Raw genomic sequence first — 11,666 nt, forward strand, 5'->3', positions numbered from 1 at the left:
AAACAAATAAAATAATCATGAAATATTAGAAGTTTATCTGTTCACTAATTACAATTATGTTACATGGTTCAATGTTACAAAGAAAAAGAGTAAGATCGTATGATGTATTTTATTTTTAAAATAAAAAATAAATTGTTCAAAAACTAAAAGAGATGTTATCTGAACTGCTTCCGACAAGATTAATTTTACAAATTCATATCTCTATAATTGCATTTTACACTTACTGATGAATTTTTATACTGATATAGTTTCTATTTGATAACAGATATATTGATGGAGATCGTAACTGCTATTGTATCAAAGGTTGGAGAATACCTAGTGGAGCCGACCAGAAACCAAGCCCGTTATATATTTCGTTTCAACACAATTGTTGAAGATCTTACAAAAGCAGAGCGAAACTTGAAATCGAAACAGCGTGATGTGGAGGAAGAAATCAAAGCTGCAGAAAGAAATGATGAAAAAATTAAGGCAACTGTACAAGATTGGCTATCTGATTCGGGAAAAATCATGGAAGAAGTTGAGACGTTGAAAGGAAAAATAGAAGTTAATAAAACTTGTCTTAATGGGTGGTGTCCTAATTGGGGCTCTCGACATCAGTTGGGGCGCAAAGCAACCAAGACAAGCATTCAATTGAAGGAAATTATAGATAGAGGCCAATTTGAAAGAGTGGGGTGTCGTGCTCTTCTATCAGGTGAACCTTCAGCACCTAAAGATCCTGCACATCTATCAGGTGAACCTTCAGCACCTAAAGATCCTGCACCTCTATCAGGTGAACCTTCAGCACCTAAAGATCCTGCACCTCTATCAGGTGAACCTTCATCACCTAAAGATTTTGAATTTTGCCGGTCTACGAAGGCTGCTTTTGATGGGATTATGGAGGCACTTAAAAATGATGGCACCCATATCGTTATATTGTATGGGATGGGCGGTGTGGGTAAAACAACTTTAGCAAGAGAAGTGCGTAAAACGGTCAAAGAAAAGGGCATTTTTAAGGAGGTTGTGATGGCTATTGTATCGCAAACTCCAAACTTCAGAAGTATTCAAGGTCAGCTAGCTGACTTCCTAGATTTGAAACTTACGGAGGAAACTGAAGAGGGAAGAGCTCAGAGGTTGTCTTCAAGATTGTCAAAGTCTAATAATAGCCTTGTAATCCTCGATGATGTTTGGGAAGAATTCAATTTCGAGGAAAAAATAGGTGTTCCATTGAGCAAAGGTTGCAAAATGCTTTTGACAACCCGCAACAAAAAAATATACGCTCATAGGGAGTATCAATCGTTAATTCCTCTAAATGTTTTAGAGAAACATGAAGGAGTGGCGTTACTCAAAAGGCAAGCAGGTATAGATGATGACTGTGACAACTTGAATACTTTGGCTACTCGAATTGCTAATGAATGTGACGGTTTGCCTTTAGCAATTGTAACCACCGGAAGGCACTTGAGTGGAGAGAAAAATATTGAAATGTGGGAATTTGTGTGTGAAAAACTAAAAAAGTCAAAACTGGAGGATTTATGTCATGTTAATAGTGAACAGAGAGGTGTCTATGCCAGTCTTAAGTTAAGTTATGATTATTTGAAGACAGATGAAATTAAATTCTGTTTTTTGATGTGTTCACTATTTCCTGAGGATTTTGAAATTCCTTTGGAGGATTTGGTTAGAATAGGAGTGGGGTTAGATTTGTATAAAGATGTTTCATCCATTGAAGAAGCAAGAAGGGCCTTACGTTCAATGGTTGAAACCCTGAAGGATTTGGGTTTGCTATTAGATGCTTATGGAAAAGAATTTGTGAGAATGCATGATATAGTTCGTGATGTTTGTCTATGGATAACATCAAAGGGGGAGAATATATTCATGAGCAAGATTGGCATAGATTTGACGCAGTTGACAAGGGAGAAAGGTTGGAAACAATATACAGCAATCTCCTTGTTGGAGAACAAACTAAAAGCGCTCTCTGTTAGACTGGTATGTCCTAAGCTTAAACTATTGCTATTGGGTGGTGAAAATCAACGGTCACAGTTGAAAGTTTCAGATGAATGTTTCGAAGAGATGAAAGCACTAGAAGTTGTAAGTTTAAGATATGCAGACCTTTCATTGAAATCACTTCAATTCTTGACAAATCTCAAGACTCTAGAGTTGTGTTATTGTAATTTGAGAGACATTTGTTCCCTTGCCAAGCTGAAAAAACTTGAGATTCTTAGCTTTAGAGGTTCTCGTTTTGACGAATTACCAATAGAATTGAGTGAACTTAAGGAACTAAGAATGTTGGATTTACGTGAGTGTTATCAGCTAAAAAAAATTTCTTCCGATTTACGTGGGTGTTATCGGCTAAAAAGAATTCATTCCAATTTGATACGAAGCCTTTCTCAATTAGAAGAATTATACATGGAGGACATCTTTGAAGAATGGGAGGCTGAAGAGAAGAGTATAGAAACAGGCAATGCTAGGCTTTCAGAGGTAAATTATCTACCTTGCTTGGCTGTTCTATATTTGAAAATAAATTCAAAATGCCTTCCAAAAGACTTTGCTTTCTCCGAACTTTCAAGGTATGAAATTTGTGTGAACAGAAGTTCTTATGGATATTCAGAATCATCAAAAGCTTTAAGAATTGCTAATATTGATGCAACCTTATTGACTGCATTATTTAAAGCACTATATCATAGTGTAGAACATCTTAATTTGGAACAAGTAACAGGTTGTCAAAATATCCTCCCAAGCATTGACCAAAAGGGATTGAAGAAGTTGAATACTCTTGAGGTTATACGTTGTAAAGACTTGAAATGCATGATGGATGTATCGCAAGTGGGGGAAGAAAATCCTAAGTTGCATCCAAGTTTAGCAAATTTATATTTGGAAGGGTTACCAGAATTGCAGTGTATATGGAAGGGGCCCATGTCCATTCATATTGTAAACTTCCAAAGTCTTACGGATGTTAATGTGGGATGATGCAAAAGCTTGGCTTATCTTTTCACTTTATCAATTGCCCGGAGTTTGGGGCAGTTGAAATCACTCCGTGTAACAGCTTGTGAGAGTTTGGAGTTCTTGATCAAGATAGAAGAGGGTGATAATGGCAGGGGAGAGAAAATGTTGTCAAAATTAGAAGATCTCCGAATTCACGGATGCAAGAGATTGGAATATGTTTTTCCAGTGTTTGTTGCAACAGGTCTTATGCAACTTAAAAATCTTGAAATAGAAGATACAGCAGAGTTGAAGCAAGTATTTCATGGAAAAGAAGAAAATGATGTTGCAGAGGAAGGAAAGGACATCAAGTTGCCTAATTTAAAAAAGCTAAACGTTTACAAACTTGGAAAGCTTACCAGGTTCTTTCCAGAAAATAATCATTCAAATTTGCCAGCTTTGGAGGTATGTTTTCAATTTTTATTTTTATCTCAATACAAATTATTGTCACATTTTTTTTTTTTTTTTTTTGCCTAAAATGGACGAACATGCTTGAATTTGACCAATATTAAAATAGATAGTACTTTAAGTGAGATATCAACAATGAAAAATTATATCATAATAGTAAAATCTTTATCTATTAGACCTTTAGACGGTTCATTTAGCTATACATTATTTTAAAATTTCTAACAATTATGATTTAATTTTTCAATACAACTGAAACTAATTTTATTCAGCCCCCGAGAGATTGTTAAGTCTCAAGGGCCCTAATGATTTTATTGCTTTTTAATTTTTAATTTTTGTATACTTTGTGAGTAATTTTATATTATTTTTTAAAAAGAACTAATTTAAATTTATACAATTACTTTACCCTTATATAAAATTAAATTAAATTCTAATTAACTTTTTGTTAATTAGAGTTAAAATTATTGTTAAATTTTGAAGTTTAACAATAAATTTTTTTGAAGTAAAAGTGTTATTATTATTATTAAATTAAATTAAAGATGTCCCCTTGGTGGCCATTATAACATTCAGTATTTAAAAATATAAAATTGACACAAGAAACATAATCACCATTTTCCACACGACTTCTCATGGGTAGGGGTGTTCAAAAGCGGTTAACCGAACCGGTTTTTCGGTTCGGGAAAATTCCCGAACCGAAACCGAACCGGTTTAGAGAAAACCGTTTTTCGGTTAACCGGTTTTGAACCGGTTTTCCCTTTTTTTTATAAAACTTATTTTTTTATTTTTTCTTAAATTAAATTGTAAATATAAATAATACATATCCAAATAAAAATTAGACATTCATATATACCTTGACTACTACTAACGATACATTAAAAATATTATTATTTATATTTTTTATTTAATATATAATTATAAATATTATTATTTTTTATTTAATATATATATTTATTTTTATTTTTTATAATATAATATATATATATATATATATTTTGTAAAACCGGTTCAAAAAACCGGTTTCGGTTACACGTTTTTATTTTTTCCCGAACCGTTAACCGAACCGAAAATTCGTTTTTTTGAATTTTTCGAACCGTAACCGAACCGTTTTTTCGGTTCGGTTACCGGTTCGGTTCGGTTTTTGTTTTTTTGAACCCCTACTCATGGGCACATTGGCCCATGGGCCCAACCCGACTCTGTCACAAACCCATATCCATCTTAAAGGACAAATAACTAGTGCCCAAGACTATTTTTGCTTTATTATTTTAATTAAATTAATTTTGGATCTTCCTGATTAGTCACAATGGGCCCGATTGATAATGTAATGACAACTTTATTCATAATGGTAGTGGCCTAATTGGATTCCTTTTTTACCTTATTATATTCAATAAATTTTTGGTTCAACCTCACCTCATGTTTAATGTATTATAATCTTTATTAGTATATATAAACTAGTGTAATCAACGTTCACAAATCAATGTTATTGTATTTTTTCGTAATCAAATTATGTTTGTACATGATGTCTACTAGATTATATAAATGTTGTTGACGTGTCGATCATATAAGTCATATTTTATTACTTACAATTTTTATTATTGTTATTTTGTTTCATTTTACTATAAAGAAACATATATTGCATATTGTTATAATCGTGATCTAATAAATTTTAGATCAGTGATTTGTTTTCCCCAAAAATTGTGTGATCTAAGCGTGACGATTGTAATCATCAGTTTGTTGACAAAGTTCTCACTGGATAAGACGTGCTTCTTCAAAAATTTGAAAGATTACACATGTTATTTGTGGAGCAAAAGTTGTATTTCATTGGAAGATTTAATCTTGAAAGACAACAACATGAATTATCACTTCCAAAATTAAAGAGTTTGGAGTTGGAATGTCTAGAAAACTAGAAGATTTATGTAAAGGTCCTGCTCATGTTCTAAGGTTGAGAATCTAACCACTTTAACAATAAGTAGATGTAAAAAGCTGAACGTATCTTTTCATTTACTCTTGCGAGAAGATTGGGTCATTGGAATCACTTTAGTAGAAGATTGTGAGAATTTGGAACAAGTTTTTATCTGGAGACAAATGTTGGTTTAGGAGATGAGAAAACATCAACTCACCTCCCAATTGAGAAGATAAACCTTGAAGCAGTTGCGAACCTTAAAAGCTTCTGTCCAGAAAAATATCATTTAACTTGTCCAGCTTTGGAAGAGTTCAAAATAAATGTGTTTGGGAGTATATTACGGCTTTGCAGTACGATTTTTTTTTCAAAGTGGTATGTTTTTTTATTTATTTTTATTTTTTCTGAATAAAATCAAATTTATCTTGAAGCCGTTGTCTTTATTTTTTTTTTTATTTGCAAAATAATTGAATGTGTGAATTTTGACTAATAATGGTAATAAGATTTAAAAAAAAAAAAGCATAAATTAAAATGATATTTTGACTAATGGTCTTTATTCGCGAATCTAATAAGTTTGTTTTTGTTAAATTAAATAAAAATATTTGAATACCAATTAATGCCTTTTTACTTTTATTTTATTGACCATATACATCTTTTACTTTTCAATGTTTATTTATTAATGCCTTTTCTAAGAAGTTTGATTTACTTGTATTTGGCAACATGCATGGTCAATGATTACACATGATAATTGCCATCTAACTAGAATTTCAGCTATTATAACTACAATTTCAATTTTGATATTTGTTGAGTTTGCATATTTAAAAATAGTTAAGTTAAATTATTAGAGAAGAAATTAGCATTTTCTTTATTATTAGTGTTATTATTTTTGAGAAATTATTTCATTTTATTTCAATAATAAAATAACAGATTTCGTTTATTAATTTTAGTAGTTGTTATTGTGATGTCATGGTCTCTAACTTTTTTTTAAGAGATCAAAGTATTTGTCTTTTCAGGAAAGGCGGAGTGTGGTGATGGATTATTGTATTATTCATTTGTGTGTGAAATTCTCTCTAGGATAGATTGGCTTTTTCAAAAATTTTGAAGAATTAGGCAATCAGCTTTGTGGAGTAAAAGAGGTATTCCAATTGGAAGGACAACAACATGAATTTTCACTTCCAAAATTAAAGAGTTTGGATTTGAAGCATCTGGAAGAACTAGAAGGTTTATGTAAAGGTCCTACTCATATTCTAATGTTGGAGAATCTAACCACTTTAACCATAAGCAAGTGCAAGAAGCTGAAACATATACTCTCATTTACTCTTGCTCAGGGGTTGGGTCAATTGGAATCACTTAGAGTATGTGATTGTGAGAATTTGGAACAAGTATTTTATTTGGATCATGAAAGAGAAGAGTATGTAGGTGGAGGAGATCATAAGAACATCGTGCTTCCAAAATTGAAGATTTTAGATCTACTAAGACTTGCAAAGCTAGTAAGCTTTTTTCCAGAAAAATATGATGCATGCTGTCCAGCTTTGGAAGAGTTCAGAGTAAAAGACTGTTCCAAATTTACTACAACTTTCATTGTTGAAGAGGTATGTTAAATCTTTTATCTATTAGGCCTTTACTAATTGGATAGATATTTTATGCATGAAGAGTTAGTAATATTCAATAATAATAGTTAGCACTAATTGGATAGATATTCTATGTACATTATTAAAAAATTGTTAAAATTTAAGTCTACCAATTACCACCACTCCCTTTATGGGAATAAAATTCTTCCAAGTTTAATAGAACTTATTCAGCAATAGCATATCAGACCATTCACTTAAAATTATAAATGAATCTAGTTTGTTATTGTTCAATATTTACTTTCAGCTTCTCTTAAAAATTTTGGATTTTTTAGTTAATTAAATAAAATATATAAAAGATTCTCTTACGTTTTTCTTAGTAGTTGGTAGTACGTTATAATCTATTGGCATAAATTTATCTAATAAACTTTTTATAACATTGTTTTGCAGTTTCAGAATCTGCAGGTTCTAGAGATGAGTAATTGCGTCAATTGTGAGATGGAATTCTCTCTGGGTTGAGATGTGGCTTCTTCAAAAATATTAAAGAATTAAGCATGGAAGACTGCAGAGTACTAGAACATGAATTATCATTCTCAAATCTGAAGAATTTGACCTCTTTAACAATAACCCACTTCAACAAGCTTAAACATATCTTCTCACCAACTGTTGCTCGAAATCATACGTTGCAATTGAAAGAGTTGCGCATCAGAGAATGTGCAGAATTGGAGCAAATCATTGATGTTAAAGTTAGTGAAGAAGTTGGAGCAAATCTTCTCCAAACTCTATCATACATTAGAGTGGAAAAGTGCCATAAATTAAAAAATCTGTTTCCTATCTCCATAGCTCGGGGTTTTCAACAACTGAATTTCCTAATTGTAATTGATAACTCCGAATTAGAAGAAATATTTGGAGATAATGATGTGATTGATGAGAAAGAAATCCAGTTGCCTCAACTTCAGACAATATACCTGAAAGATTTACCAAGACTCACCAACTTTTGCCATGTGGATCATCACTTCATATTTCCAGCACCACCACTTCGTCATTTGGAAGTCATAAGATGTCCACAGATAAGTACAAGATTTTCATGGGATGAAGAAAATAAAAGTGTGCATGCGGAAGCAAAGGTACTTCTATTTTTTAATTATAATTGATTAAAGATATTAAGTCAAAAGGATTTGCTCATTATTCTTCACAGTAAGGAACTTCTTTTCATACATATACTCCTTGTGTAATGCCATAGAAAGCTTAATATTACTACCTTCGCATTTGATGCTTCAGATATCTGGCTTTGCAGGCACCCATAATAAGTAGCGCCGAAGATGATAGTCAGCAAGAGCAGGAACCCAAAATAGGTAGCCAAGATGATAGTCATGAAGGGCAGGCACCTGAAAGAGGCAGTGAAGATGAAATTCATGAAGAGCAGGCACTTGAAATGGGCAGTGAAGATGATAGTCATGAAGAGACGTCTACAGATCTCATTTGCTGCAGGGGTGATTTTCGAAAATTACCTCGGTACATGAAAAATAAAGAGCTTTATTCCGATTCTCATCCAACAAAATGAAGAAAATAACACTGAAACTTAGTAACATGCTCATCATTTCTAATCAGGTAATTAAATTTATTATTCTACACATTGAATTTGTTTGAAGATGCTCCAACATAAATGTACTTGTGGTTAATTATATTTCTTTTGATGATTTTTCAGTTGGCTCCACCTAATCCAATGAAGACTAGTCTGTTTGAAGGGAAGCAGAAGAAAATTCAATTCACTGTCTTCAATTTGATGAATTTTCTAAACTGCACTTGTTATATATATTTGTTCTGTTTTAAGTCCAATATCAATTCACTTGTTATGTGAATTTTCTAATGGATTATTGACAGAGTTTATGTTTGGGTTAGTAACTGATGTATTTTGTATAATTCAGGGTGAAGTTCATTAATCAGGTGCTTAATTGTTATAATCTGGTGGATCTAATCAGTACTTCTGCTNGAGAAGATGGTATAACAATAAGTTTACTTCTTAAGAACACAAACTGTCTTGCCAGTTGCCACCAATGGTTTTGTAAAAATGTCAACATTTTGCACTTCACTAGGAACATACTAAATTCTTATCAAATTTGCTACAACTTGCTCTCTTACATAATGTGTATCAATCTCTGCCATTTGCATTTAAGCACTTGTAGCTGGGCGGGGAATTGTGTCGAACAGTTGACGGGCTACATGAGTTTGGCCTTCCTGGCATATTTTGATCAGGCGGAAACGGATTGCGGGGGTTTTGAGTTTGGGAAGTGGCGGTGAAAGGGAAAGGGGTGGCAGAAAAGTGGTGGGCAAGGCCATGGATGGATGAGTGAGTTTAGTTGGCAATTTAAGGCTTTGGTTTTCTGTTATACTTTTAAACTCGTCAAAAGGCTTTAGAATCAACAAAAAGTGCTTTTTTTTAAAGGCACTTTTTATTTATGCAGATTAGAGTAAATTCTAATAATTTTTAAATATATTAAGATTATATTTTGTGGTGGAGATTTCATACACGTGTGCAACAAGATCACTACTTTATCAAAGGAGCGGTCCGGATCCCTTATCCACTCCCCAGAAGAAAAGAGCATTTTCAAAGCTATAGATGAAGGTGGCCTGGACACCAATAGTTATCAGCAAACTTATAATAATAGAAACTGTATGTATGATATCCAATGGTCAGATATTTTTTTCTACAAATTTGCATTTGCTTCAATTCAAGCACTGAACTTCTCACATGGATTAACTTTTAAACTCTTCTGAGTTTTCATTAAACTGAGAGATGGCATCTAGCTAGATTGGAGCTTCAGGTGGCCCTATATCAACATTTTTCATTTCCATGGCTAATCCTTCCAACATCTCATCACTCTGCCGATGCTCTTGATCCTTAGATGCAATTTCTTTTACCTGATCCTCATCGAAGCTTCCCATGCTCCCAAAGCATAGAAACACAACCGACGATGGCCATTGATCATCAAGCCACTCTATAATCTCCAATTTTGTGGTGGACCCACCTGACCCGAGATCAATGCTAACGGGCGGGATGTTGGTTTCAGTTTCACCATTAGATAGACACTTTATCATATTGGATTCCAGCTCCATTTAATTTACAACAATACCCTTAACCCTTCGGAACCTCCTCGCTTGCTCAAACAGAATCATAGACCAATCTTCATCAAAGTACGCAGAAGGCAAAAGCTTGGAAGGAATTAGGTTAACGAGACTCGATACTTCCAACTCAGCATCCGAGTCTTTTAACACAGCGGTGTGCATGTTCTGATCATCATAAAGAGCCTGCACGTGAAACATCAAACCAAGAGACCCTACACTCGATGTGTAATAGATATAGCTCGAAACTCCAAGCTTATCAGCAATATCGATCATGACTGTACAGAACATGTCGAGAACGAACCCGGCGAGTCTGGGTGAGTCATCAGAGGCTGACTCGGAGTGGGAAGCTTAGAGACAACTTCTTTGACGTGGGGTTTATGAGATTCAATAAATGAAGGGAAGAATTTTCTGGGGTTGGATTCTAGAAGTGGAAGGTGATCGTTAGGAAGATGAACGAAGTTGATGTGGTTTGCTGCAGAGAGTGAATTGAGGTAGGCGTTGACTTTGGAGTCAGAAGGTAGTGTCATGACGAGGACGGTGATGGAGAGGTGGTGGTGGCGGTGGACGAGAAGCTTGGTTAGCTCCACTGTCGAGAGGAGGTGGCCGATGCCTGGTATAGGAATAAAGACGAGCTGAGCTTTCTTGTTCATTGTGTGGATGATTGATGATTCCTTTTGAGTAAAATTATATGAAGCTTTTATCGATTTACATACATAAATAATTGCAAATGATGTCAGTGCTTTGCTAGTACTGAAAACCACATATTAACAATTAGTGCTTAAAAGCATATTCAACACCACGAATCACTATACTACCACCATCACCAACATCACAGAACAACCCTTTGCAGGATTATACATTTATCACATTTAACTTCTTTTAAGGTCATTATTCATAAGGTTATAATGGTTATATAGTAAACATGGTTTTTCTGAGTTCCGCAATCTCACAATTATAACTGATTCTCACAAAAAGGGAAAATGAAACTACAAATTTTTGAATGAATTAATTCTTGTGAACATCCAAATTGCTCATCCGATTACTTTTCCAATCTTAGTCGTCCGATCAATGAACCCTTCAGGTAGCACGTCCGTCAGATTAGCATAATCAGTAGGATTACCAACTTGACCCTTCGGTGGAGGTTGACATAGGGACCACAAAAACCGATGGCCGCAATGTTCAAGCGCACAAGCGATTTCTTTCACCTGGTCCTCACTGAAGCTTCCCATGCTCCCGAGGCAAAGAAACATAATCAATGATGGCGGTTGATCATCAAGCCACTCCTTGATCTCTGTTATTGAGATGGATCCACCTGATCCTCGATCAATCTCATCACCCTCTAAATTCAAAATGGTTCCCGGTGTATACACAGGTGGGGTGTTGTTCAACTTACCATCAGAGAAAGACTCGACCGCATAGGATTCCAACTCCTTGAATGTATTTACAATAATGCCCTTTGCTTCTCTAAACCCCCTCGCTTGTTGAAATATAACAATAGTCCACTCTTTCTCTATGAACACGATAGGCAAATTCCTAACAGGAAACGGCTTAACGAGACTCGGGACAATCAACTCTGTGGCCGAGTCTTTCAACTCAGTGATGGGCTGGTTTTGCTTATCACAAAGAACTTGCAAGTGTAACTGCATACTAAGAAAAGCTGCACTGGAGATGTAGAAAATGTGGCTAGGAACTCCAAAATCATTCGCAACTTCAATCAT

General features: G+C 34.2%; 5 protein-coding genes across 18 annotated transcripts in view; 4 read left to right on the forward strand and 1 right to left on the reverse strand.

Annotated features, from left to right (window-relative positions):
* Window positions 1-3,300, forward strand: part of LOC116127076 (disease resistance protein At4g27190-like) — a 29,007-nt gene extending 25,707 nt beyond the window's left edge. For 12 of the 13 annotated variants that reach the window (XM_031412748.1, XM_031412737.1, XM_031412739.1 and 9 more), the window contains one exon: window positions 266-3,300. In XM_031412748.1, coding sequence (XP_031268608.1) covers window positions 274-2,940 — 2,667 coding nt within the window. In that variant the 5' untranslated portion in view covers window positions 266-273 and the 3' untranslated portion in view covers window positions 2,941-3,300. The remainder of the gene's footprint in view (window positions 1-265) is intronic. The other variant, XM_031412749.1, reaches the window with a different exon arrangement.
* Window positions 2,945-5,229, forward strand: LOC116127116. The gene is made up of 2 exons (XM_031412785.1): window positions 2,945-3,357; window positions 5,047-5,229. Exons 1-2 carry the CDS (start codon window positions 3,079-3,081, stop codon window positions 5,227-5,229), a joined length of 462 nt encoding a protein of 153 aa, XP_031268645.1. The 5' UTR covers window positions 2,945-3,078.
* Window positions 5,230-6,504: 1,275 nt separating this feature from the next.
* LOC116127117 lies at window positions 6,505-7,341 on the forward strand. The gene is made up of 2 exons (XM_031412786.1): window positions 6,505-6,846; window positions 7,273-7,341. The coding sequence occupies exons 1-2, from the start codon at window positions 6,505-6,507 to the stop codon at window positions 7,339-7,341; spliced, it is 411 nt and encodes a 136-aa protein (XP_031268646.1).
* LOC116127168 lies at window positions 7,315-8,429 on the forward strand. 2 transcript variants are annotated; one of them, XM_031412824.1, is made up of 3 exons: window positions 7,315-7,949; window positions 8,120-8,144; window positions 8,271-8,429. In XM_031412824.1, exons 1-3 carry the CDS (start codon window positions 7,377-7,379, stop codon window positions 8,384-8,386), a joined length of 714 nt encoding a protein of 237 aa, XP_031268684.1. In that variant the 5' UTR covers window positions 7,315-7,376; the 3' UTR covers window positions 8,387-8,429. The 2 variants fall into 2 exon arrangements, with proteins under 2 accessions (XP_031268684.1, XP_031268683.1); XM_031412823.1 differs by having other exon boundaries at window positions 8,120-8,429.
* Window positions 8,430-10,979: 2,550 nt separating this feature from the next.
* LOC116127118 (anthocyanidin 3-O-glucosyltransferase 2-like) lies at window positions 10,980-11,666 on the reverse strand. The gene has a single exon (XM_031412787.1). The coding sequence runs from the start codon at window positions 11,664-11,666 to the stop codon at window positions 10,980-10,982; it is 687 nt and encodes a 228-aa protein (XP_031268647.1).

The sequence above is a fragment of the Pistacia vera genome, unplaced genomic scaffold (assembly GCF_008641045.1).
Source record: "Pistacia vera cultivar Batoury unplaced genomic scaffold, PisVer_v2 Contig189, whole genome shotgun sequence".
NCBI classification, from domain to species: Eukaryota; Viridiplantae; Streptophyta; class Magnoliopsida; order Sapindales; family Anacardiaceae; genus Pistacia; species Pistacia vera.

Excerpts from the sequence above, each read along its gene's own strand:
- LOC116127116 (XM_031412785.1), top strand. The coding sequence starts at position 3,079 with ATGTTGTCAAAATTAGAAGATCTCCGAATTCACGGATGCAAGAGATTG. Across the intron at positions 3,358-5,046 it reads CAAATTTGCCAGCTTTGGAG|AAATTGTGTGATCTAAGCGT; the intron begins GTATGTTTTCAA and ends TGTTTTCCCCAA.
- LOC116127117 (XM_031412786.1), top strand. The coding sequence starts at position 6,505 with ATGTTGGAGAATCTAACCACTTTAACCATAAGCAAGTGCAAGAAGCTG. Across the intron at positions 6,847-7,272 it reads CAACTTTCATTGTTGAAGAG|TTTCAGAATCTGCAGGTTCT; the intron begins GTATGTTAAATC and ends ATTGTTTTGCAG.
- LOC116127168 (XM_031412823.1), top strand. The coding sequence starts at position 7,377 with ATGGAAGACTGCAGAGTACTAGAACATGAATTATCATTCTCAAATCTG. Across the intron at positions 7,950-8,119 it reads GTGTGCATGCGGAAGCAAAG|GCACCCATAATAAGTAGCGC; the intron begins GTACTTCTATTT and ends CTGGCTTTGCAG.
- LOC116127118 (XM_031412787.1), bottom strand. The coding sequence starts at position 11,666 with ATGATTGAAGTTGCGAATGATTTTGGAGTTCCTAGCCACATTTTCTAC.